The following is a 26,550-nucleotide window of genomic DNA, read 5'->3' on the forward strand; positions in this document are numbered from 1 at the left end:
TTGGTGGTCATAAAAGCATTTAATCAGCAGACCCAAATACACAGTCCAGCTGTAATTCATACAGTTTATGCACACAAATGTCTCAAAATCATAACACATGGGTCTACCACCATTTAAACAAAGAGCAAATCAAAATATATTTCTGTTGTTTTATTCTTCAGAAACACATCTGAATTCATGCCTGGCATATTGCGTGCCTTAAAGGATAATGTAGTGTCATCTACAGCACTTTGTTTGCATCGACTTAATTTGGAATTTTGAGGCTGAATCCAATACAGGTTGAGCTGTTTTGAGTCATCATGCTGCTCCCTAGTTTTAATGTTTAACTTGCTGAAAGAACAGCAAACTGCATTCACTAGCTAGACTACACATGCACCTTTTGCTAAGGCAGTACATCATGCATCCTGTAGAGTAACTGAACCTCGGGGAGACAAAATCACCACCTCAGCTGTTCTGAGGTGCACACGCTGTTTTAAATAAACACAAATAACAGAAAAACCATGTTGAAATACTTTTTTGATTTGTTGAAGTTTGGATTCACATAACCGTTCTTTATACCTTTTTTTTTTCGCCTTGTGCCCACCTGCTTGGTCCCTCACACACAGCCGAGTGAAACATTGGGAGCGATATCCAAAAGATTTATCACGTAAGTCAGTCTTGCCCATCAACTGTAAGATTTACAAACCAAACAAAAAGAAAAGTAAAAAACATCCATGCAGTCCAGTTTTCACTCCAAAATTCAAAACTTAAGTGCAGATTATTTCCATTAACAATCATTTACATGTTGTCTTTTGTGGTCAAGTCTTTGTGCACACAGTCTCTTACATCAGTCCTGTCACAGCAGTGGTTTGTCTTCTTAATGCATAGACAATTCAAACACTTACATTCTCCATTATTAGTTACAGGAAACCACAAACAAAAATCAAAGAAATCAAAAATAATCCCCTCTTAACTGACTTAGTCCCAAAGGTAGTCACAGAGGCACTGTGAAGAAAGACAATCAATATCTGAGCCTCAATAACGGGCAGCGGGCCCAAAAAAGGTGGTTTTTTTCAGTAGTGACATTCAGAGTTTAAAAAGGTTTGAATGTGCAAACACAAGATCTGCGTCTTTTTCCTTTTGGATTAAATAAGACCTCATTTATATCTGAATCTATGACAATGGATTCAAATAAAATGGCTTTAAGGGTTCTTTATCGTCTTCACTTAGAGGATGACAGAAAGGTGCCATTGCTTGTCTCATATTATAAATATACTGAATAGACTTATAGTGCATTGGTTGCCTTCACATTTGTTTTTCAGGAGCGGGGTATAACTTTGGAGCAAAAACAGTGTGCAAGAAAAAAGTGTGACCTGTACAGAACTGCTACATATAGAAAGTCTTCTCAGTGAACATAAAGACTCGAAATCATCGAATGCAGCCCCTAAAGTGTTCAGTTTGTTTGTATTCATTAGCTGAACCTACAATACTTCTATCTGCTTGTTGTCTAATTTAAGCCTGCAATAGTTTCTGAGCACTGTCAAGACGTCTCGTCTACACTATGTTTTGTTCAGAGTTGGATGAAAGAATCCATGGATAGTCTTGCACATAATTATTACATATTAAACAAACAAGATATAATATGTAGTCTAGTTATTTGACAGAGTATGGCTAAATAACCCCATAAGAATGTCTCCCCAATTCTTGAACTATTTACTATATAACAATGAACTAAAAAAAAAAACAACCCAAAAATGACTTTTTATAGATCTTGTAGATAAGGATGGGACCATATACGATTTTATCGCAAATCAAGATTTAAAAAAAGCACTCGCAATAGGTTTATTGTTGATAATTTCCATTACCAAGATAATTGGGATTATTGTCTCCAGCGGCACCCAAAGAGACTGCGGGCAGACAACAAGAAAAGAGACTGGAAAAAAAAGGCTGAATTCGCACCAAGGATTGACTGATTATCAGCCTGGTTGGTTATCAGGTTCAATATTTAATATTTTTATGATCAGAGTCTGTATTTTTTTTTTCATCTGATAACCATTTAAAAATGCTCTTCTTTGGCTCTGAGGCAGCTGCCTGTCTCTGTCTGCAGTCGCCACTCTGTAACTGCACTCAATGTCCCGCCTACAGCTCGATCTGATTGACTAGTGACAGGACTAATAGCAGGGTTTCCCACACATTCATTTATTTGAGGCGGCCCACCACGACTACGTCTGGCACCACAAACAGATTTTCTATTTATGGAAAAGGACTGTTTATGAGGAGCGCTGTTAAATATACTATAAATATACTATTGTGTTATGCATTGCACCTCCTGGAGCGCAGAGTGTACTCTAGACACAGACGGAGCAGCAGAACTTCAGGCGCATTGTAAGTGAAACTGAACCGTTAATTCTGCTGGGTCTAAAAGTTTGCATCCACTTGCAGCAGCTGCTTCTTTCATTCATCGATCTGATCTGATCAGCTCTGAACATTTTGACAAATCAATAATCCAACCCACGAGTCTCAAACCACTGCTGAAGAAAAATACAACTCATGTGGATTGCCATCTGTGCAGCGTTCGTGAAAATACAAAAACCTCTGAATTTAGAGAGGGGACACAGAATGATACAAAGGGATACATATATTTTTGACAACAAAAAAAGTCATTTTTTCTATTAACACTAAGACTTTCATTTTAACTGCAAATATATATCAGTTCCAAATAACCAGTTATCAGTCCCCTTGGTTAGTAATGATCTGTACTGGAATTGGCCCCTAAAAAAACATACAGGTCAATGGGTAATATGCACCAAACTCAAAAAAACACAAACAATCGAAAAAATTTGGTATATTTCATATCAAAAGATAAAATCCTATTTTAACTAGTTGAAAACTCTGGCTTTTAAAGATTGTTTTTTTTTTTTTTAAACTTAAAACAGATGTGTCTGCGATGCAGTAAGAACATAAGTGATTCCAGTATGTTTTGCTGCCATTTTTCGAGCTTTAAGCATATTTAGTGCGATGATTATAAGGATAGTATCATGAAATAACATTTTTTATTTCATCCCATGCCTACTTATGGATCTGTAGGACACTTGCTTCCTGCTTTACACTGTAAGATGACTATGACCAGAAATTTGGATTATGGGCTACATTACTAAGACGTTTTGGAAGTGCGTAAAGCATAATAACACAAGTCGTTTCAAGGAAAACGTGACTTGTTACATAGTTACTTTAAAAGGAAAGTAACAAATTATAGTCATTTTTGACTTGATGAATATGTCTTTCCCAAACTCTGTTTGACCAACCTCAGGAGCAAAGAGTTTAACTTTCTGTGCAACAAGGAGCTGATTGCAGGGACGCAGGTCATTAGATCTGGAAGCTCTCACTGCCTTCACAGCTGAGACTCGGCACTGTGGATCCCTCACTTTTTTCCCCCCATTTTGATCATGTGACTAAATTTGAGCAGGACTAGCATAAAACCACAAACGGATTTTCATCAATATGGGATCTGTAAACCACCTTCTGCTCCATGACTGTTGTGCTTTAAGGGCGAAACTGAAGTGAAAACAAAAACAACTTGTTCACGTATTGAAATATAAACTAGCGACAAAACCAGGCCATGCTGAAAATTTGTAACACCGTAAAAGAAGGTTAAAGAACGAATAAGAACAAACTGAAAATTAAGGAGCTGGCCGAATCAATCCTCACTCAAGGCTTCTTTTCTTCTTCATCTTCTTCTTCTGCCTCTATTTCTACGTTCTCCAGCAGAGTGTGCTTCTCATCCTCCGGCATGAGAGTGACGGGATTTAGGTGAAAAATGTGCCTGTGAATGAAAAATAATGAAACGATTCATTTTTGAATTTATTTAGGTATGAGAGGTCAGCTGGTCACGAATGACACGGCTAAGTATGTCTTCTAGATAGACTATTTGTTCGCTGAAAGAAACTCACTTGTGTTCACAAGTTGGGAAGAACATGTCTAAGATCTTCACGATGACCGCCGAGCCAACGACGCCGATCACCACCACCCACATGACCAGGAAGAAAAGAGGCAGTGACTCGGAGCTGAAGCGCCTCAGACGATCCCTCACTTTCTCCACCCACTGACACATGGCCTGACGAGAGGATGGACACAGAGACATGAGCATTTCCTGCTGGTATAAGGCTCTGTTACTACTACATGTTATAGGAGGGTGATCTATACCGAGCATATAGGCGGAGATTTCCGTCATAAACGGCATTCTCACTGGAATACTATGTGCTGTGTTTGCTGCACCATAAAATCTGACAAGCTAACTTCACTTAAAATAAAACTGAGAAACTGACTGCCTTGAAAAAAAAGTAAGTAAATCTAACTATTAATCTTAATTTAAACGCACTTTATATCTAATTGTTAAGTTTACTTAATTTCTTTAAAACATTTTTAGGACTTTTACAGTTTACATTCGGCACTGCTCACCTCATCTATTTATTTATTTAGTTACTTATTTAATAACCCAGTGTTTTATTTATTATGATGTCATTATTTAACCCTTTGAAACCTGAGCAAACTGGTTTGAGTTCTTTCAAAAACATGGGAAGAAGGCAACTAGCAACCTAATGACTTTACAACACGACAAGAAATTGGTAAAAGGTTACACGGAAATTACTTGAAAATAAGCTACAACAAAAAAAGGAAAGTAAAAAACAAACAAGAGAATTACCCAAAACGCTGTTTTCTGGACATTTTTCCATAGTTTTTTGGGATAGTTTTCTATGATTTGTTTTTATTAATTGTCTCCCCCTTTTTAGAAACTAATTTTCAGGTCATTTGCTTTGCCACCTTTTTTCCATTTTTTGTGCAAATTGTGGGACATTTCTTGCCAAGTTGGTCATTGTCTTCCCCCCATGTTTAAAGAAACTGAGTAACATTTACTCAATTTTGTAGAGTTGTTGCAACTTAAAAATGACAAGTTTAATTAAAACAGTATTTCTATGTTTTAGCACCTTCAGTTAACCTGTAATCTGCTGGTTGCATATTAGTCAATCATATTTATATATTCCTAAACATGTTCAAAAAACAGAGCTCGCGGATCTGCTAACCTCAGCATTGGAAACATTTTCTTTTTGATGATCAAGTTCAGTCAGACTAACCTGGTTTACTTAAGTCGCTAACACTTAGAAAGAACAAGGTAATTTCACTTTTAATTTTTAAATTGCAACAACTTCACAAAAATTAAGTAAACACAGCTAAATTTCAAGAAAACTTAGCACTTAGATCAACAGTAAACATACATTAAGATTTATAGTTATATTTACCTTACTTTTTCAGGGCAATCGGTCTCTGTTATTATTTGAAGTCAGATCAACTTGTCAGATTTGACAGTGTAGCTAGGGATGACAGATGTCTATAAATGTGGCATAATGATAAAAAAGGCCGTACAGACTGTGTCATCAGCTCAGTCCAGCATCAGACTTGACTCACTGAGTAAGATGATATATATTCTTTGGGCGGCGTTTCCATCTGAATCTGATCCGGCTGGCTCGGCTCTCTGTCATCAAATTCATCATCGTATCTGACATCATAGAGCAGGTCGGGGTCCATGCGGAGCGGAGTCTCTGGGAGCTTTCCCGGAGCTGCAGTCTCCTCCTGGGTGGTCTCTGTGTGCTTCAGGGGGTACTGGCTGGTGGTCTGGGAGATCAGCTGTTCCTCATCTGATTTTTAAAAATGTGAGGAAGTTGACACACCAAACTGGACTGCTATAGATTACCTGCATAATGATAATGAGGATAATTAAAAACACAATGTTTTCATACCTTTTCTAGGATTTGGTGGATCTGTGACAACCACGTCGTTCTCCCGGGGAACCCTGAAGATCTCACTGTGTCCGATGGGGTAGATGTTGGTGAACTGAGCCAGCTTCTGGAAATCTGGGCTCATCAGTATTTTCACCTCACACATGTCAGGCTGCTGGACCTGAATGATACAAACAAAAAGGGTGTGAAATCAGTATTCCAAATCATGTTTTACACAATACAGTATTACTGTATTTGATCAGTTCTGAAAAGCTATCGTATGTTCTGAGGTAAGAAAACAAAGGTGTTCTCTGGATGTATCCTCTCCAATTGTCGTAAGAGATATTTACCTCTTTGCCTTCCATCTCTATGACTTCACTGAACACCTGCAGGGCCACCACCTCCTCTGAGTCGCTGTACAGCCGGTTCTGGCTCACCATCACCCGGGTGACAGTGGACACCAAGTCCCCAGATTCAAACTCACTGCTCCCATTGATGCTGTCTACTGGAAAAATATGATTCATTTACATGACATTTCTTCTACACTTTAAGGACGTGCTGTCAGTTCACGCTCCCCTTATAGATATAAACGTCTCATTGTAAGGTAACGAACACCAAATGATTCTTATATTAAGGCGATTATACACTAAAGACAACAAACTTATTGTATTATATTCAATTTCTGCCAACTCATCCCCGTAAATTCTACACACTGGACCTTTAAATATCAAGTCACTTCTCAAGTAAAATCCCAAACCATAATTACTTTTTAATGACCTAACATTGTAAATTAAATGCGTTCGACAATTTGAAGACATCCCATATTTATTGTAAAAATAATTCATTTCTAACAGGCAAAAAAATTTACTTTCTCATGGGTTACATTACTACTTTCTTCCGTAATGATTTAGTACATAAATGAATTGCTCCTAACTGGTGAACACCGAAGTAATGTGAGGGAAAACTCACAGAGAAGTGCCTGACAGTTGAACCTGGTGACCCCCGACAGCTCTACTGGGATGTCATTGACCAGCACCTGCTCTTCGCCCACCGATATGTTTAAATTGATCTGAAAGGAAAAAAATAACAACATTATGGTTTGGCTGATTTGTTGAGCTACCTCAGTACCTTGATAAGCCAATTTGCTTATACAGTTGATTCTCAACCAGGAGTCTGGGAAACTCGAGGGGTCCTTGAGGAAGTCCCAGTGGGCTCCCATAAAAATGGGGAATATTTAACATATTTTACAGGGTTAGAAGTTAGCATCAGCCAAATGCTCATAAATATGCAAGCAGCTGCTAAATTTGCTTCACTGACCAGCCTAAAAAAACAAACAAACAAAAAACCAAACAAACAAGCATAAATGATGGTAGTCTATTGAGTGGCTGCTAGATTTTAGAATCCACCAGACATTTTTTGACCAAATACCCCTTTATCACTATTGCAACAATATTTTAGGGCTGACTGCTGGTGTTTCTACTAAATGTTTACACAATCAGATTTTTGATAAATGATCACAAGTAACGTGCATATAATGCCTAAGTGGACAAAACAGTCTGATTCAGAAAATTACATCATTTAAACAAAGAAAAGACAATAGCTACAAATTACAATATCCAAAATCTAAGACGACAACTTATCTTATATCACGATATCGGTGTAATATCGAGATATAGCCCAGCCTTAAAAACCACTGATTTAGTAAATTGGCTTTTAGTTTTTACCTGCAAGTTGTTGGACCCCTGCAACTGTGTGTCCGCCAGTGTCCCTGCTGTGACGTTAATCAAGATGTTTTCCTATGGAGATCAATGTTTAAAAAATTAAAGAAAACACAGAATAACAACATGACTGCCAGTCATACCTAGCCTACGCTCGGTAAGCTAACGCTATGCTATCATTATCAGGTTAGCTTAATATTTACTGTGGCTGACATCTCACCGTGTTCAGCTGCCTCTGCGCCGACTCTGTGCGCGTTACTGAAGCAAAAAGGAGACATATAACACAAAGTGCTGCACCTGCCGTTCCCATTTTGTGAGGACTTTACTTTCCAGTAGCAGGAGAGCTAACACAAAAACATTGAGAAAGACATGTAAACTGCGCACGCGCATGGAATTTCCAAATCCTCTTCTCGCGAGATCAGTATAGTCAGCATGGCGGTGCTCCTTGAAACGACGCTTGGCGATATTGTTATTGACTTGTTCACAGAAGAAAGACCGAAAAGTAAGAAAACTGATGCATTTGCACATAACGACAGCACATTTGACGAACTATTTGTCGAGTTGAGAAAGCCACAAACAAGCTGGAGCACAGAATAACAGGTTGCTAGCTAAGGCTGTTAGCTTGTTTGCGTCTTAGTCATTTGATTATTTTACGTAGAGATTTAACGTTGAATGGGCAACAACTGGAATAAAGCGACACGCGCTTAATTTGGCCTTAATTTATGTACGCTAAACAGACGCGAAGTGTTATTGAGGGTTTGCTAATGTTTTGCTGTCGTGAGTGCTGTCTGTTTAACCACCGTGCTCTTGTGTTTGCAGCTTGCCTGAACTTTCTGAAACTATGCAAGATAAAATACTACAACTACTGCCTCATCCACAATGTCCAGGTAAAACTCAGTGCTTGCTTGTAAACTTCTCTAACTACACTTTTATTCAGTCTCAGCTGACCTAAATGAGTCTTTACTCAATACACCTGAAGAGGGCGATATAGTTGGAGGCCAGTTTTTAAAAGTTTACTTTTTAGGTCAGTGGAATAAATTAAGCTAACTTTCTGAGGTCATGGTCACCTGCAAAATGAGTTTACACGTACTGACCAGAAAGACACTCAAAATGATAACAAAAGCCCCTTTTGCACCATCATGGAATGGGCTCTGCTCTGCTTTCTGCACCTACTTTTAAACCCCAAAATAAATTGGTCTGGAACCTAAAAAGTTGGCTCCTCGCTGGGACCAAAAACAGCAGCTCTTTCTTTGACATGTAATGTGAATCATCAGCGAATGTGTCATGTTTGTGCAATAAAGGTTAGAAAGACAGAATTAAGAAGGCAACATTAAAGACATAAAGTAAGAAATTATTGGGGAAAAAGTGTGTAGTTGTGGCATTAATAGATGGTCACCACATGTTGTTTTTTTTTAAAATAAAAGTATATTTGTAATAACATAATAAAATTTCACAGGTAAACATTTCAGTCCACCATATTGATAGTGCTGTTTACTTCTGTGATGCATTTGGCAATGCCCTGTGTTGATTATGATCAAAACTGGCAGAAAAGTGTGCCAGTTTGCTTGATAATACCAACGTTTCAAGAGTCCTGAACTGAACCAGCTCAAGAACCAGAGCTTATTTGGTGGGAAAAGAGACACAAAAAGACAAGGGTTGGCAGATTATCGGTCTGGCTGAATACCAGGGCCAGTATTTGGCATTTTGCAGATTATCTGTATCTGCATTTTATTTTAATCATTGCTAGTCAAACTAATTAATGAAAAAGTGTGTATTACCTTCAGTCAGCACCAGGGAAGGCAGGCTGCAATACATGCAGAGAAAGTTTTTTACATGTTCAAAAAAAATAAAAAATCAAATAAAAAAAAGTCTCAACATGGGAGGAACTTTTACTTTGTAAAACCTCAGGGATATATTTGTCTTCATGTTTTAATTTAAATTTTAGTAAACTCTATAAAAAAGTTGCTGGGAACTAACTGTATGTGATGTTGAAAGGTTCCAGTTTGATCAAACTTTTGCTGAAGTCATTTAAACAAAGTTTTGTGTTGAAGTTTGTCATATTCTGAATTCAAAATTTCCAAAAATATTTTCATTTTTATTGTAAATGCATGTTGGTTCCAAGTATCAGTTATCAGTCTCATTGAGAACTGACAATCAGTATCGTTATCAGCCCTGAAGAACCAATGTCAGTCAACCCAAACATAAAGACCAACAAGACATGCAAAGCAGCTGCAAAGCGATAATAACTACAGAAAAAGGGGCAAAACAATCACAAAGAGACACAAAACAAACAGGAAAAAAGACAAAAAAATACTTCAAGGAGGCAAAACACTGCAAGGAGACACAGAACTACCACAAGGACAAACACAATTACAACAGAGACAAAACACAAAAAGATGCACAATGACTGCAAAAACACACAAAGCAACAAAACAAGAGACACAGAGAAAAAAAATCAATTAATTTTCATCTTAATTTGCTAAGTAGTTATCCAATAAAAGTAGTGGAAGAAAAAGTACAAATTCCCCTCTGAAGTGTAGTGAGGTAGAATTGGAAAGTGGCCTGAGATTAAGATATTTAAGTAACCTCATATTTGTAGTAAAGTACAGCACTTGAGTAAATGTATTGAGTATAGGAGTTTTTGTTTACCCCTGAAATTTAATAATCCAGGCATTAAAATTTTCTCTAAAACATAATCTAAATTTGATTACATGGTATTAGTGCATTTTTAAAATGTTCCTCAAATATAAAACCTTTCCTTCTGTTGGACAACACTTTGTGGACTGTGAAAGTGTGATGTTTTTCTCTTAAATTGGTACGAGTGCTCTGGACCACTCGAAAAATTTACTTTTACCTAAGAGAAAAGTAAAAATAAGAAAATATTGGTGAATCACAAAAATCTGTGGGTAATCAAAAAATAAGAACAAATCCTGGATATAAGCAAACATTCAATGCCTGCAACACTCCATATTTCAATATTGTAAAAACACACATGGGAGTCAAGTAAGCTAAATTGTTAATTGCAGAACAACCACAGTAATAATCAGCAGTCATGCAGTTTTACACATCATTTCAAATTAAACAGAGATTCGTGTCTGCAAACACAGTTACTTTTGGCCTGTGTAGAAGCTGCATCGGCCTTATAATAAGTGTCTTTTATACACAAGTTATTTACTTTTTTTTGTGAGAAGTGATGGCAAGTCTTTCCCGCCACATAGTGCCTACGACTTGGATTGATTTTGAATGACAGCAGGGTAGATTTCTAAATATTGTTTTGTCTATCATCTCCCCTCATAATCTTATTATTAAAATTTTTTTAATTAAAATTCTGTTCCAGTGTAAGATCTTTAAACATATGAACATTTGTTTTTGGGTTGTTTTTTTTGTAATTTAACTGTGATAAATACATAAAGTAAACACAGCAGCAGACAGTATTGTCTCAAAAAGTGACATGAACAGTGTCTTCTGGTAAAAATCAGGCTCTTGTGAACATGCTGTGGTCTCCCAATTTATCTGTCCTGCTGGACATCATGTTCGTCAGCAGTAACACTGTTGGTCTTCTCCTCAGAGAGACTTCATTGTGCAGACTGGAGATCCCACTGGGACGGGGCGTGGTGGGGAATCTGTCTATAGGTTGGTCATCTTTATCACCACTGTTGACTTTTTTTGACACCGCAAGTTGAACACTGACTAATTTTCTCTCGTGTGTGTGTGTTTGTGATTAGCAAACTGTACGGAGACCAGGCCCGCTTTTTTGACGCAGAGAAAACGCCACGCATCAAACACCGGAAGAAGGGGATGGTGTCCATGGTGAACAATGGAAACGAGCAGCATGGTTCACAGGTGACCTGATCCACGTTTGTACCAGTAGCAGTCCATTCTGATAGACATTTCTACCTGACAGATTAAAGTACTCCACATTTATACAGGTAGTAGTCCATTCTGATAGTATTGTTGAGGGTTTTTCTTGTTTTGTACCACTGGGCCTGGAAAAAATGGAAGGGGAAACACTGTATTGGTCCTTGAAAAGTCACGAAATTTTCTTCCATGAAATTTTGTGGGAGCCCTGAAGAGACAAAATGCTTTATACTAGTTTAATAGTTTTACTTGATCAGCCAAGTTAAAACTATTTTGTATGTATGTATTGTATTGTCGTTGAAGAAACCCTTTTGATATAAAATAGAAATAGTAATATTTTACATTTGCAAAGTTTCTATTATGTTATATTTGCCCATGGACTCTTCAGCATAAATCATCTCAAATCTATAGAATCTTCCTTCAGGATCTGGTGTGCATAATTTGTTTTTCTTGTCCTCAGTTTCTGATTACCACAGGTGAGAACTTGGACTACCTGAATGGAGTCCATACTGTGTTTGGGGAGGTGACAGAAGGCATGGACATCTTGGCCAAGATCAACGAGACCTTTGTGGACGAGGACTTTGTCCCATTTCAAGATATCAGGTGAACTGAGAGAAACTGCTTGTATTGTAGTATCCTATGTGTCGTATTTATTATTTCTTAGAACCAAACAACGGCAACACCGATCCAGTGTGTGATTTTAGACAGTATATCGGCATTGAGGAAACAAAAGAGGCTTGACAGGCATGACGTTTAACACAACAGCATCAGCCTCTAGTGTGGCATACAACATACACATCGGCAGCACTTTCTAAACAATAATCATGGCAATAACAATCATTTACCGTCCTTGCTGTATGGCAGCTGATGCCGTCCTCAGCTTTGGAGGGTAAGGAGCTCCTGAGCCTCATTGTTTTCCCAATTTACAGACATTTTCGGTCGCTGTTCTTCCTCGCTGAGTTAGCTGCAAATTGCTGTCAGCTTTCTTTTGAAATCTCCTTGCATTTGGTCGCATGCATAACGTCATCAAAACATCACACCCATGCTGCTCATGATTCCTTCCTGCCGGCTGTCTTGTTTATGCTTGCTTGTGTTGTACGTCGCTTTGGATAAAAGCTAAATGAAATTGTAGAATTGTTTAAACAAACGTCATTTTGACTCTGTTAGTACCTCTGGTGCTGGCTGGCTGTGACTTTTTTTATTCAGAGATGAATAAAAAATACAACCTTTTCAAGTTGAATGTCCCCACTTAAGCCAAAATTACAAATCACATGTTCCTTGTCGGTGCTTACTTTTGTTTTAATGCCGTGCAGAATGCTGTGTCCAGTTAAACTCTGACTGAGGTGTTTACATGACAGAGTAGCTCAACTTCCAATGGCATTATCTGGGTGTGTTAGTCGGATTTCGAGATATTTGATTTAGTCCGATTTCAGTCAGACTTACATGCTTACATGTACTTTAAAAGTCCAGTTGTAGTTGGACCAACACAATAATCAGACTTTTGCTAACATCAAGTCTTTCAGTCATGAGATGACAGTGTCATTTTGCTGCAGGATAAACCACACAGTGATCCTGGAAGACCCTTTTGATGACCCTCCTGATTTGCCAGTGCCCGATCGATCCCCAGAGCCCACCAAGGAGCAGCTAGATGTGAGTGCAGGAAGATAATTCTTACATTTTTTTCCCCTCACCTAATATGAAAAATTGTATACATCATATTCTACATAAATAACTACAGCTGTTTCATCCGTGGGTGAACAGAGTGGCCGAATCGGAGCGGATGAAGTGATCGACGATACGGATGGAAAAGGAGCCGAGGAGTTGGAGGAGAGGTTGAGGGAGAAAGAAGCCAAAACTCAGGCCATCCTGCTGGAGATGGTGAGAGGAAGAAATGTGCTCTCAGCCTTCAACTGCAGATACCTAAGATGCTGTGTGAGACATTAATGCACTCTCTTGTCATACAGGTGGGTGACCTCCCTGATGCAGATGTAAAACCTCCAGAGAACGTCCTGTTTGTGTGTAAACTGAACCCGGTGACCACAGACGAGGACCTGGAAATCATCTTTTCTCGCTTCGGGACCATAAAAAGGTGAGGCTAACCTCCGACTTTTACATAATACTGGTTCGTTGTCAGGATGTTTAAAAATGATTTGTACATGTGGAAACTGCCTCCAGACCCCCCTTGCATTTTTTTTGCCCCTGATGAGTTTGCACCCCTGATTAACTATCACTTTTACTTTATTTCACTTTATTTAAACAAACATTTCTCACCTTCTTGTTTGTAGCTGTGAGATCATCCGAGACTGGAAAAGTGGAGATTCCCTCTGTTACGCTTTTATTGAGTTTGAAAAGGTGAGCATCTTGCGTGTCTCTTTTTTTTTTTCGCAAAATATATTTATTGTGGTTTTCTTGTATTATCTTTTACAGTAAGAATATAACAGTTACACACACAATACAAACAGAAGGATACAAAAGGATACAAATTACACAATATATACAAAATATAAAAATATAAACAAGACAGACACACAAAGACAAAACAAAAACAAACCAAAAATTGTTTACAAAAGTGCCTTTAAAGTGAATCTTACACTTCCATCTATGTGTCCACTAAATGCACAATATGTAGTATAATATGTAAGAATGTGGGGATGTGTTTAAAGTGAGAGTGACATAAGAAAATCAATATAAATTGCATGTGTTAAGTACGGCCCTTGAGTCAGAATTTGGTTAGCCTAGCTTAGCTTTAGGATTACAAACAGAGGGAAAGAGATAGCCTGGCTCTATTAACAAATAACAAGAACTTACACTCACAGTTACTGAGTTTTGTTGTCACAGGTTGCCAGTTTGATGCCATTGTGTAGAGACCTACAAAATGTCCCTGTACTCATTAAATGTATCGTGTCACTGTTGACATTGAACTCCTTATTTTACTCTCTGAAAGAAAGGGAATGACTGTGTTGCCCAAACTGTAGAGCTGCTAAAGTATGTGCAATGAGGGTATGTTGACAAGACACTAATAACCTTTATTGCATAGACTTACAATATGTCACCCTAGCTGTAGTGATGTGTGCTAGAAATGCATAGAACGTAAAATGTAAAACCTAAACGGTTCCCTGGTTCAGGTGAGGTCCCCTTTAAAGTCACTTGGTCGTTTTCACACATCAGGAACTATGACACGGTTATATATTTTAGGTTTTTGCATTACGATGCTTATTGGTCATTAGTGAACGGCGTATTAGGGAAAGTGTCTGGAGGAAAGCCCCCCACAGGATGTGAATAACTGAAGTCGGACATGAACTTTTGTTGTTCTTGTTATGACACATTGCTAACCATCACATGGGCTGCTGGAGTCATTATGATAGAGAAGTGTTCTTATAGAGATGTGAAAGTTCTATAAATAGACTATATTTACCATAACTGCGGTACATTGTTGGCTGGTCCATAGTAGACGTACCATGTTTGAACTTGTGAACTTGGTCAGGCAGGTTTTGCTGCTGGTGTTTAGTCCTTTAACCTTTAACTGTAAATCAAAGCAGATAACCCCTGAGATTACACTCGGCCACAGTATCGTGAATGATAATGCTGGAAATGGTTGAGTGCAATCAACATTTAAACCATTAGAGGGCGCTGAGTGTATTGTTGTAGATACAATGTGTTTTTACTCAGACTTCTACTAGTGACATTCAATAATAAAATTAAGCAACTTTATGAAATTGAATGAATTGTCCTTGTAAATGACCAAAAAAACAGTGTTATGAATATTATAAATAAGTGGCAGCCAAGGGTTTTTTCCACAAGAGGAGCAATAGTGTATGTCAGAATATAAAACAATATTTAGACATATATTTAAAGCAGGTGATGTGTTGCTCTTAGCTAGTGTGTCAGGTTGGACAAGAGGCTGAAAAAAGAAAAGAAGTAGAGGCTGCCCTGGTGACGCGGTGGTTTGGCACTTGTATACACAGACAATGAAGGCTCTCTTGTTCTTAGATATCTGATAGCAAACACGGAGTGATACGGAATTATGAAGTGATAACAAATTTCTGGAAATGGTTTCCAGCAAGAAGACTGTGAAAAGGCCTACTTCAAAATGGACAACGTGCTCATTGATGATCGCCGGATTCACGTGGACTTCAGCCAGTCAGTCGCTAAGATCAAATGGAAAGGCAAAGGTATGCGCAGTGACGCCTCTGTGGTCTGCATGTTTTGAATATTTCTCTTTTTATTCTAAAGGAAGAACAGATTTTGACAGTCTTAACCCAGTTTCAGTAGACATTGCCCTTGTCCTCATCACCTTGAGTTAAGTCTGAAATGGTGTTTCATAAGCTGTGATCACAGCCTTGTCTGTCTCCTAGGTGGAAAGTACACTAAAGATGACTTCAAAGCGTACGAGAAGGACATGGAGAACCGATCCAAATTGGCTCTCAAAGATCAAGTGAAGCCGAAACAAGAGTATCCTTTTGTGTTAATAACCTGCCATTTCATCGCCCAGTATTTCCACTAAATGTCATAACATATTGGTTTGTGCAGTCTCTGTTGTGGTGGCAGATTGATTTCACAAAAAACGTTCAGCACCAACTTTGTCAACTTTGTGGAGATTTCTTTAATTTTTTCCAAAGTTCCAAATACGACCTGCTAATCGAGGAGGAAGAGGAGGCGACCAGCCATTGGCACTCTGAGAAGAAACACAAGGAGAAGAGGCACCATCATCATTCAGATGACGAGGACAGCAGGAAGTCCAAAAAGCACAAGGTATCTACATGCAAACGCAACAGTATTTTAAAATTGTGCTAGACTCTCCCTGTGGTGATATTATAAGGGTAGAGTAAATTACAGTGCAGGTTCTTCTTTAGCTGCATGGAAGTGGTATAGTCTAGATGCTACAGGGAATCTAATCTAGAAGTATTTTTTTCTGAATCTGTGAGTAGGATTACATGACATTTACTTTGCAAAATCATCATAAATAACACATGCCTCAAAAAGAAACGTTTTTTTGTACGTTTCTCAGGACACCAGCTTGATCGGGGCTTTCTGGTTGTATGCATTCTGTATATGAATTGTTAATGTAGGCTTCATTAAGCTTCTCTTCACTTCAGCCGTCAGCAGTCTGTTATATATTCACACTCACATTCACACACTGCTTGCCAAGGCTACCATACATTGTGCCATCTGCTACTCAGTAACTACTCACATGCACTCACACAACAGTGGCGCTGCATCAGCAGGAATTTGGGGTTTAGTTCGTTGCCCAAGGATACTTTGACTTGTTGACCGGAGGAGCCGGGGATCAAACTGCCCATCTTCCGATTGGTTGACAACCTGCTCTACCTCTGAGCCACAGCCTCCTCATTCAGAAATCTGAGGGTTAAGAAGTCTTTTATCTGGTTAAAGATAAAGTTAAAAATGACCAAGATTCAGAAGTGCATGTAAAAATGAGGCTTAAAACTGGATAAAAAAAATGCCTGGCGCATGCACAAAGGGAATATGACGCCACTGGCTGGAATGTTTGGGATAATGTGAGTGGGCAACCGAAAACTATATATGGACACTGGTGTAGTTGTTTTTAGACCTTTTAATGTGGGGAAGTTACATATTATGTCTTAAAGAGTGAAGTGATGGTGGCACAGGTGTATGGTGACATCTCATTCATGATTTTGTGTTAAGGCTTAAAAGTGTGCTGGATATTAAGCGTGTGGTATTTATCACGTAATAGGTTCCTTGGGAATTTTTCGTTGATAATTCCTGTTCAGTATGACACTAAGGTCTGCCATCTCGTCGCTGTAACGTACTGACTAATAAACCTGTCTCACATGTCCAACACCTAGGGAGGAGCAGAATTCTATATTTAGGGCTTTCCCAGTTTGTAATTAAACCACAACAAAAGAGCATTTCAATGAGGAAATAAAGATGTTAAAATTCAGATCAAGACAACAGGAAGCTATCCTTAACACCTTCTCACCGTACCGCCATTAGTTGAAATTAGCAAATGTCACGGTTAATCGTAACCAGGATGTCCACACGCAGGCAGACAAACAAAGCCTTCTTCCCAGAAGCAGGTTTACTCATTTGTCTGGATCATTGTTGAGTAATTCGCTGACACCTGGAGCAGTGACTGATGCAAAGAGAGCTGTTCCTGATAACTCAGTAAACCTGAGCCTTTGAATCAACAGGCCCCTGCATGCTCTCTCACACACACACACACACACACACACACACACACACACACACACACACACACACACACACACACACACACACACACACACACACACACACACACAGAGTCCACCATGCCGTCTCTCAAGTTCATTTACCCAGAGAAGTAGTGCAAAATTAACTAAATATTTAAAATTCTGATTTTTATTTTGGTTTTGCATTGCATCTTGCACTCTCTGAAATATTTTGCAGTAGAGATGCAGACAGGAAACTGAGGCAGAGGGAGTTCTCTGTTTGAAAAGTAACTTTGAATTATTCAAACGTTGTTTTTGCGATACTGTCCTGATGAGACGATATCATTAACACAGTGGTTCCGCCTGACCAGAGAAAATACAGAGTTAAATGGATGTGACTCATGTTGAGAAAACAAACAAGAGTTTGTTGAAGCTATCATGCTGACTTTTACGTCACCACAATTCTGCATGGATCCTTTTTTTATGAGTTGCTTTCCCAATTATTGTTAATAGTTGATAAAAAAAGATGTGGCATGGAATTGCATGAACTTTTTTCAGCTTCTGAAAGGGGGCCATGACAAAAAAAGTGCAATAATACAAATACAAATTGCATGATGGAAAATGTAAAAACATGATGGCAATATATATATATATATATATATATTCACTTTTATTCTGCTCATGGAAACAGTTATTTGCTACATTATATTCTTTATTCAGCAATACTACCAGAAAAAAAGAGAGAAAGAAAATCTATCCAAAACACTACTGTTACATGTAAGGAAGCCTAAAAATGAAATGGTCTGTTTTGGGGACCAAAGTGCTGTCCACACCCCGTATGTTCGAGAGGACTCTGGTCCTCTGCTGTTCCTGCTGACAAGTGTTACTGTACTTGAGCCTGTTTTACAGGGACTGTGTTAACATGCAAGAAGTTACCTAACTGGCAGCCTGGTGTGGCTTAAGTTTGATCCTTCTATCCCTTCACATTGACCTCTGATATTTTGAGTTTCCTTGTTGTCCTTAAAAACATATCTGTCAGCCTGTAGCACCCCGCCCACTGACAGCATTCTGTTACATAAGCGTTAAAGAAGGCGTGCAAGCAAAGGTGCAGCCGGCTTCTTCCTATAGAAATAGATCAGTGGCACATGGGGAACATGACTATCTGTAAGGAAGAATTGACCATTAAAACAACTGGGTTAAAACGAGGAAAATAACCTGTAGTCTTAATTTAAACAGCAAAATTGTGTTGAATCTCATGATATAAAATGGAAAAAAAGAAAATTCCAAGATGTGACAAACTGACTTCATAAAAATGAAACAGTAGGATGTGGTGTTTACCAAAAAAACTCATATATAAATACAAATCCATTCTGAATAACTAAAACTCATTTTCCTCAGTAATGACACACCCGTACCAGCTGCTTGCTCACTGTTACTTTACCCCCTTAAAAATCTAATATAACATGTTGAATGAATGAATAACTTTATTTCAAACTAAAATTAAAATACATAGAAACAAAACAAAAACACAAGTGCCTGAAAAGGACTAGGTAGAAGTAAAACTAATAAATCTCTACCCCTTTCTTACTTTTTTCTTTTAACACACACATATATATATTATTATTAACAAATTCCCAAATTTATTTACAGCCAGTGTACACAAAACCATTCCTAGTTTTCCTATGACCAAATTAAATATATATATGTGTGTGTCTGTGTGTGTGTATAAATATGTTATATGTATGTGTTTGTGTGTGTGTGTATGTAGTGTGCACATATATATATATATATATATATATATATATATATACACACACACTACACACACACACACACCATATCAATGTTTATATAAGTCATGACATTTTATTACGTTACTGCTTGAGTTATTGCATTATTAGATTTTATTAAATCTTTTATCAGGTTAAGTGCAAATTTTATCATATTTTCAGGTGCTGTTACATTTTCAGGAAGATATTATATTGGGTGCTACAACCCTTACATATCTCATGAGGTTAAGTTGACATATTTCCACATATGGTAATACAAACCAACCAGACTGCTTCATCACATAGAATGTAGCGCAGCCACCACCGGTTTGTCAGTGCCATATTATGTTCATTTGTCCTCATTTATATTGCCTTACCAGTATTTATTATGTTTTTGATTGCAGTCTGTACAACCATAATTTATCTCTGCTGCCATTTGTCATGTGAAACACTGGTATAATCCCCAGTTTTGAAAGATACATATAAATGGTTTGTAATTATGAGATGCTATGTCATAATTATGTAATCAGGCTCTTGTGCTCAGTAATAGGCAGGGAAGGAGCATATAAAGCAGTAGCAGCCAGTAAATGACACACACACACACACAGTAAACACTGCTGTTTTTTTCACACATTAATGATGGTACTAAGACTCTCTTTTCAATAAGAGCAGGTAGTACACTGTGAGGTTTCCACTGAAGATGAATTGTTTCCAGGAAGTAACACTTTTTCCAGGAAGTACACATCCCCGAATCATGTCCTTTCGGTGCTTGAATTTCTAAACTTGTGCTGTGGTAAGTGTGGGCAGCAGTGGCTTACTAACAACTGCATAGTCACAGTGCACTGATAGTTTGCACATGCTCACTTTACTCAAAATATGATTACTATGATATGATAATTCTGACTTCTTTTCATAAATATTATAGTGTCACTACATCTTGTTTTGAATTATGAGCAAATTGGCTTGATTGCCTTAAAAAAAACATGGGAGGAAGGCAATGAGCAACTTAAGAAGAAATGATCCAAAAAGTCGATGGAAATTTGGTTGAAATTTGTTTTTTTTCTTTGCGTGGAAAAGGGTTGAAAAATAACAATGACTTGCACAGAATTTTAAATACAGGACTGTTAATTATAAATTAAGTTTTTGAAATTATTCCCTAGCCTTTAAGAAAAAAAAATCTAATTAATTTTTTTCTCATTGCATTTTTCACCCATGTTTTTGAAAGAAATCAAACCAATTTGCTTTAGGTTTAAAAGTTTAAATGCTTGTGAAAGGTGTTAAATGCACCAAAAAAGTAATGTCGATTCAGGTTTCAAAGAGTTAACTATTATAAATTAGAGAGGTTCCTCTATATTACACCAGTTTTAATCTATGATAAAATGTAGAAACCAGTAAGTAATAATTGAGGGGAAACATACTTAATGGGGGGACAAGTTTTATAAATGTGGCATTCATGATTTTAAAGATTATTCCATGTAATTTACAAAACTGTCCAAAGCGCTTGCTTTGTTTTTAATAAGGCAGTGTTAAACCTAAATAGAGGGCTGCAGTGCAACTATACTTGCCTGTTTTTACAGATTTGTCCTTACTGTCTCACACTCTCACATCCTCTCTGACATTTTCAGGACAGCGAGGACAGTCGGCGAGACAGAAAGACAGGGCGCCAGCGCTCCCGCTCCCGTTCCCGCTCCAGAGACAGGGACCACAAACACAGCAAGTCCCAGCTGAAACACGGGAAAGAGAGCCGCGACAAAGGCTACAGCCACAAGGAACGGAGCCACAGCAGCTCGTCCAAGAAGTCCAGTGACAAAGACAGGAGTAGGTACAGGTGAGGGAGCGGAGCCACAGAGAGGTCATCTGTATTCAACATGAATAATATGGCATCTCAATATTAAAGCCGTCGTAACTACCGGCTTTCTTTATTATCTCGTGACCTTGAGTTTTAGGAAAAAAGTTGTATGATTATCAGGTCTTTGTTATTTTGTCTTGAAGAACAAATGTTTGAGCAATGCTTTTTTTTATACGGATATTAAAAAAAAATCTTCCAAATGTGACATTTGTCTTTTGAATTTTATCAATTATAACTTAATACCTCTGCTTAGCCACATTTCAAAGGGAAATATTGTACTTTTTGATGCACTCTGTTTAATAAATGTAGTCACTAATAACTCTACAGAGTCAGAAAAATTCATTCATTCATCATTTTTGCTTTTAGTTCTCATGCCTTTTTTGGTCCTTCCCATATGGCATTACAAGACAACGCTATTCTGCAACCATCCTCCGGTCCCCATGTACAAAACAAAACATGGAAAAGGAAAAACTCAAAAGGAACATGAGTTAAAATCAAAACATAAACAATATTCCAAATAAACTGCTTACATGAGAAACTACCAAACATTTACAAATTATCTCGGTTATCGAGACTTTCCCCAGATATCTGGCTAATTTGTATTTTTCAAATGTGACCAGATATCTCAGTCTTTGGGAGTCTCCCATATTTACAAAATCAATATCTATTTTTAACTTGCTAAACAAAGCCCAGTCACAAGATTGCCATCATGCTGCAGCATTTCCGTGGGTATTTTCCAAACCCGCCTTGGTCTCAGTTCAGCAATCTCAGACCAAAATTTGATGTTTGAAATATCTTTGACTTTAATACCTACCCTCCTTGATAACATATTTTATAAAATCTTTATTGAAATCTACATTTATTTTTTCAAACCTGCACTGACTTTTATTAGAGGCTTCTAAAAATGTCTAAATAAAATAAAAAATAAAATATTTTTGGGCTTTATGGATAGTTATTTTAACTCCAGTAAAAACAAGAAAATATTATCAATAAATAAAATGAGTATTTTTTATAGACTAAGCCACACAGCAGTATGTAAAAAAGTTAAAATCAACTCTGTCTTTACCAGCTGCAATATTAAAGTAATTAATTTATCCATTATTGTAGTCCAGTAAGTAGTTCTGCATTAATGCAGCTCCTTTTGGATTCTTTTAGGCTTTTTAAGGGATTGTTGCGCTCTAAATTGCCTGATTTCATGGCAGCTTTTTCCAAAATATTGCATGTCATGTTGCATTATATAGCAATATATACATGTTGCAAAGTATGTCTTTGCAATTAAATTGCGGGAGACGGTAAAAATGGCAAAAAATAGTTGCAATTTTTACCAATAATGCAACAATATCACACTGGCAGGTACTGTTTTCAACTCGTAACTCTGTTTGTGTGTTTGTGTGTCATCATGGAAAAATGTGGTCTGTGTGACACCAGGTGAAACCACCACAGAAGCGATTTTAAGTCCTTTGCCCGGTATTTATATCTCTGTCTGTCTGTTGACAGATTTTGTCACAGAGACAACCGTGCAAGAAGCAGTCACATAACTTTACAGAAGTGTAGTTGAGATAAAATGTCTGTGTTTGAAGATTCATGTGGTCTGAGCATGACTGCTGAAGGTAGTGGGGCAGGAAGTAGGGAAGGGTTTTTTGCCCACGTTATACGTTGGTGATTGCTGTATCGCAGCTGGAGAGATCCCATTGCAAGGTGGTCACTAGATTCTTTTGTAATCCATTAAAAATCAAAGGAATCTTGTTCCAGTGAGAATGACTGTGTTATATATACTTCACTAACATTACCACTAACCAAGCATATTTAATGTAATTCATCTTGATTCTGTCAGCAGGTGCAATAGATCTAGATGCAACAGTTACTGTCGTAGTGGTTTGTCTTATCTCTATGTGTTTCAGTCATTCTGTGAGTGTGTTTGTGGGTAAAACAGTGTTTGTGTATCACCACAGAATTGTACTAGGTGCAAAACAGTTAGCCCTACTCTTTGTACAGAACATCAGGGAACCTAACATGGTCTTTAGCGGTAATTTTTGTGGGTAAATGTGAGCTGTTTGTGTAGCACACGGCATCTTCACAACCACAAGGAAGTGAGTTTTGTGTGGTGCAGGTTACGGCTATGATTGATGAAAATCATAAGAAACTATGATGATTGGTCAGATTTGGCAGTGAAGTTGTTGCGATTGGACACTGGAATTGGTTGGATTTGCGTTCATTTTCAAAGTGCAACATTGCATAATCCTTGAGAGGCTGATAATGAGTGCTTTGACTTTTGGTACCTTGAGTTTATTTTGATGCGAAATCTTTTATACTTCTTTAAATTTTGAATACTTTGAATTGTACTTGAGTATTTCTACACTGTGGTATTTCTTCTACTGTTCCTCAAACAGTCTGTTGTGTTCCACAACAGACTTCCCTCTCTTATGTTTACTTCCTCTTCCCTTTAACACACAGCTTGATTTAGAACAAAGGTGGTAGATGATTAATTCCTCACCTTTGACTTTAGCATCTTACAGATGGGGGTTTTATTACATTCATAAAATGTGGGCAATGGAAAATGGTCGGGTGGAGTGTGTCTCCACTGCACTAAGGGGATTCACTGGTGTCTCCCTCCACCCACCTCACAGAGCCGGGGTTACACAATATCTTAATCTCACTGCACAAACCAAAAGCAAGCATGTCTCTAGCTGCTAGTTCAAGGGAAATGATTAGAGGATTTTTTTTTGGCGTGAGATGAACTGATAAAATACAACAGAAAGTAATCTTGTCACTGCTATCTAAACATTTTATGGATGAAAAGTCCGGTGAAATGCTTTCTGAATATAAAAAATATCTTTGTCAGTTGTTTAACCCTCATGTTTTTAGTCGCAGTCCAGTTCCAAAGACATAAACAGTCTGAAACATGTCAGGAAGTGTGTGTGACGAAACAGTATATGATAACTAGTCTAAGTAAATCTCGATCAGGCAGCATGGGAGTAAAGATGTAAGTTTTAATGGGATAGTTGAGTTTTTGTTTACGTAGTGTTATATGATGTTCTTATCCATACTCATTGAATTACATTTAGTAGATGTAAGTCGGCACACACCCAGTTTGGAGAAGCAGGCTGGAGAAATCAGTGTCTGACATTAAAGTAATGCAGTGAAAATACTCTCGTTATAGCATATACTTAAACTGATACTGATTTTCTTTTAGGGGAAGACTTTTTTTAGGTGGCTAAAATGCTTCCATGTCAGACCTCAGACTTCTATTATTTTTTATAAACTGTCTATAAATAAGTACCCCATACAACCCCACGTCAAAAAACTCTGGACTATCCCTTTAACGTGGATCGTCTGTGATCATCAACAAAACTTACCATAATTACACCTTCTTAGTACCTTATTTGAATGCGTCACTCATAACAAAGAGTCACCACGCAATCTTTTTAATTTCCCGAAAATACTTAGTTGTTTCATGGGTATGTGTGGTGAGCAGAAATGGAAAATAAGTGTTTCGGTTTTAAGCTGAATAAACTCTGAAAGGTGACAGCACCAAGCAGCGTGGAAAAAAAGGGTTTGCACAGCTACGCTCCCCCGGGTGGAACCACTGAGAGACTTCCCCAGCCGCCCACGCTGCATGCACACCTCGCTATCGCCTTTAACCTTCTGCAAAATCACAGAGCATGTGATGTGTGGTGTTTGTCATTTCTTTCCTGTGAGAGTAGACCTGCAAAGTCAATAACATACACAAAAGAAGCCTGTAATATTTTCTCGTTGGATTTTCTCACGTCGGTGTCAGCATTGTTCTCTGTGACTTTTGTCACATACTCATATACTGTCAGTCTGTTAACCTCAGGAATGCAAGAATGTCAAATGAGCTGTTGTTATAGTTGAGTGGGAGGTTGTCCTGTAAGAGCTGTCATACGCTCCTGTCAGTCCAAATTCCTGACTAAGACAGGGTCACACAAACATACCATGTTGTACACATTCAGTCATGCAAACACACTCAAGTGTGTAGCAGTCATAGATCAGTTGTTTTTCTGCAACTTGGTCTACAGGAAGGTCAGTGATAATGTTCTTTTGCATGATTGTGATTTTATGTCTGATTTGTTTCATGTCTTATAAATTAGGCATTACATTTTTTAGTAGAATTGCGTTTTACATTTTACACTAACCATTGTTCGCTAAAATAAAATAGAAAATCAGAAAAAGCTAAATTTTGTTTAAGGTCACTGGTCAGGTGTAAAGGTTCATAAAATGTCCATTATGTGCTTGTGAAATTCGTAAGAGTTGCAGCGTAAGTCAAAGCACTCAAAGGAGTTGAGGCGTCAGTTGAAGTTGCAGCACTGAAAGGGTTTGAAGTGGCCATTGAAATGCAAACAATGAAGGCACTTAACTTGGCAGTCAAATTGTATGTACTGATAGGGGCTGAAGGTTTCAACTGAAATAAAAGTGCTTAAACCATTTGAAATCAGTTCAAGTTTGACTGGTGAAAACATTTGAAATGTTAGTTTCCAGTGTTAATACTGTAAACAGATGAAAAGCCTTTAAATGTAATTAAACTGTGAGGTTAACTACAAATGAGAAAATCCTTTACTATCCAGATTCCAAAAAAGTTCTGACGCTGTGTAAAACATAAAAAATCAATTATTTTTATTCTATTGAATGCAGTACAAAGACATAATGTCTGATCTTCACACTGATAAACTTTATTGTTTTTGGTAAATATACACTCATTCTGAGTTTGATGCTGCAACATTTTTTAAAAAAGTTGGGACAGGGACATGTTTACCACTGTGTTTCATTACATTTTCTTTTAACAACAGTCAGTAAGTCTTTGGGGACTGAGGACACTAACTGTTAAAGTTTTGAATTTAAAATTATTTCCCATCTTTGCTTGATATGCAACTCCAGTTGCTCCACAGCCCGGGTTCTCCATTGCCATATTTTGTGCTTCATAATACCTGAAACATTTTCAGTGGGAGACAGATCTGGACTGCAGGCAGGTCAGTCTAGTCCCTGCACTCTTGCATTATAAAGTCACATTGTCGTAAAACATGCAAAATGTGGCTTTGTTTGTCCTTGCTGGAATAAGCAGGGAGGTCCCTGAAAAAGATACTGCCTGGAGGGCAGCATCTGTTGCTCCAAAATCTGTACGTACTTTTCAGCCTTCATGATGCTTTCACAGATTTACAAGTTACCCATGATGCCATGGGCACTAAAATACCCCTATACCCCAGACTTTGTGCTGGTAACAATCAGGGTGGTCATTTTTCTCTTTAGCCCATGTCGTCCACGTCCATGATTTCTAACAACAATCTGAAAGGTGGACTCGTCAAACCACAGCACACTTTTCCACCTTGTGTCAGTCTATCTCTGATGAGTTTGGGCCTAGAGAAGGTGTCGATGTTTCTGGGTTTTAATATATGGCTTTCACTTTGCACAGTAGACCTT

The 26,550-nt window shown here is 37.9% G+C and overlaps 2 protein-coding genes across 3 annotated transcripts; one reads left to right on the plus strand and one right to left on the minus strand.

The window, feature by feature from the left end:
* Nucleotides 1–7,865, minus strand: ginm1 (glycoprotein integral membrane 1). Of its 2 annotated transcripts, none has more exons than XM_042503079.2 (8): nt 7,692–7,865; nt 7,478–7,549; nt 6,723–6,822; nt 6,104–6,255; nt 5,775–5,934; nt 5,443–5,672; nt 3,930–4,093; nt 1–3,802 (listed from the first exon to the last, which is right to left on the minus strand). In XM_042503079.2, exons 1-8 carry the CDS (start codon nt 7,779–7,781, stop codon nt 3,688–3,690), a joined length of 1,083 nt encoding a protein of 360 aa, XP_042359013.1. In that variant the 5' UTR covers nt 7,782–7,865; the 3' UTR covers nt 1–3,687. The 2 variants fall into 2 exon arrangements, with proteins under 2 accessions (XP_042359013.1, XP_042359012.1); XM_042503078.2 differs by having other exon boundaries at nt 6,104–6,258.
* On the plus strand, nt 7,817–21,436 carry ppil4 (peptidylprolyl isomerase (cyclophilin)-like 4). The gene is made up of 13 exons (XM_042503077.2): nt 7,817–7,973; nt 8,291–8,358; nt 11,040–11,104; nt 11,197–11,314; nt 11,790–11,932; nt 12,883–12,979; nt 13,091–13,207; nt 13,294–13,418; nt 13,615–13,681; nt 15,390–15,501; nt 15,685–15,781; nt 15,949–16,081; nt 20,894–21,436. Exons 1-13 carry the CDS (start codon nt 7,904–7,906, stop codon nt 21,098–21,100), a joined length of 1,419 nt encoding a protein of 472 aa, XP_042359011.1. The 5' UTR covers nt 7,817–7,903; the 3' UTR covers nt 21,101–21,436.
* Nucleotides 21,437–26,550: the final 5,114 nt, after the last annotated feature.

Source organism: Plectropomus leopardus, chromosome 16 (assembly GCF_026936395.1).
Source record: "Plectropomus leopardus strain MGB_pleo_1.0 chromosome 16, ASM2693639v1, whole genome shotgun sequence".
Taxonomy (NCBI): Eukaryota; Metazoa; Chordata; class Actinopteri; order Perciformes; family Serranidae; genus Plectropomus; species Plectropomus leopardus.

Bases quoted from the DNA above. Each gene is read 5' to 3' on its own strand.
- ginm1 (XM_042503078.2), bottom strand. From the start codon at position 7,781: ATGGGAACGGCAGGTGCAGCACTTTGTGTTATATGTCTCCTTTTTGCT. The intron at 6,823-7,477 runs GTAAAAACTAAA...TTTTCCTTTCAG, and splicing joins AGGGGTCCAACAACTTGCAG to ATCAATTTAAACATATCGGT. The intron at 4,094-5,442 runs GTGAGTCAAGTC...TCCTCTCGTCAG, and splicing joins AATATATATCATCTTACTCA to GCCATGTGTCAGTGGGTGGA.
- ppil4 (XM_042503077.2), top strand. From the start codon at position 7,904: ATGGCGGTGCTCCTTGAAACGACGCTTGGCGATATTGTTATTGACTTG. The intron at 11,315-11,789 runs GTGACCTGATCC...TCTTGTCCTCAG, and splicing joins ACGAGCAGCATGGTTCACAG to TTTCTGATTACCACAGGTGA. The intron at 12,980-13,090 runs GTGAGTGCAGGA...GTGGGTGAACAG, and splicing joins CCACCAAGGAGCAGCTAGAT to AGTGGCCGAATCGGAGCGGA.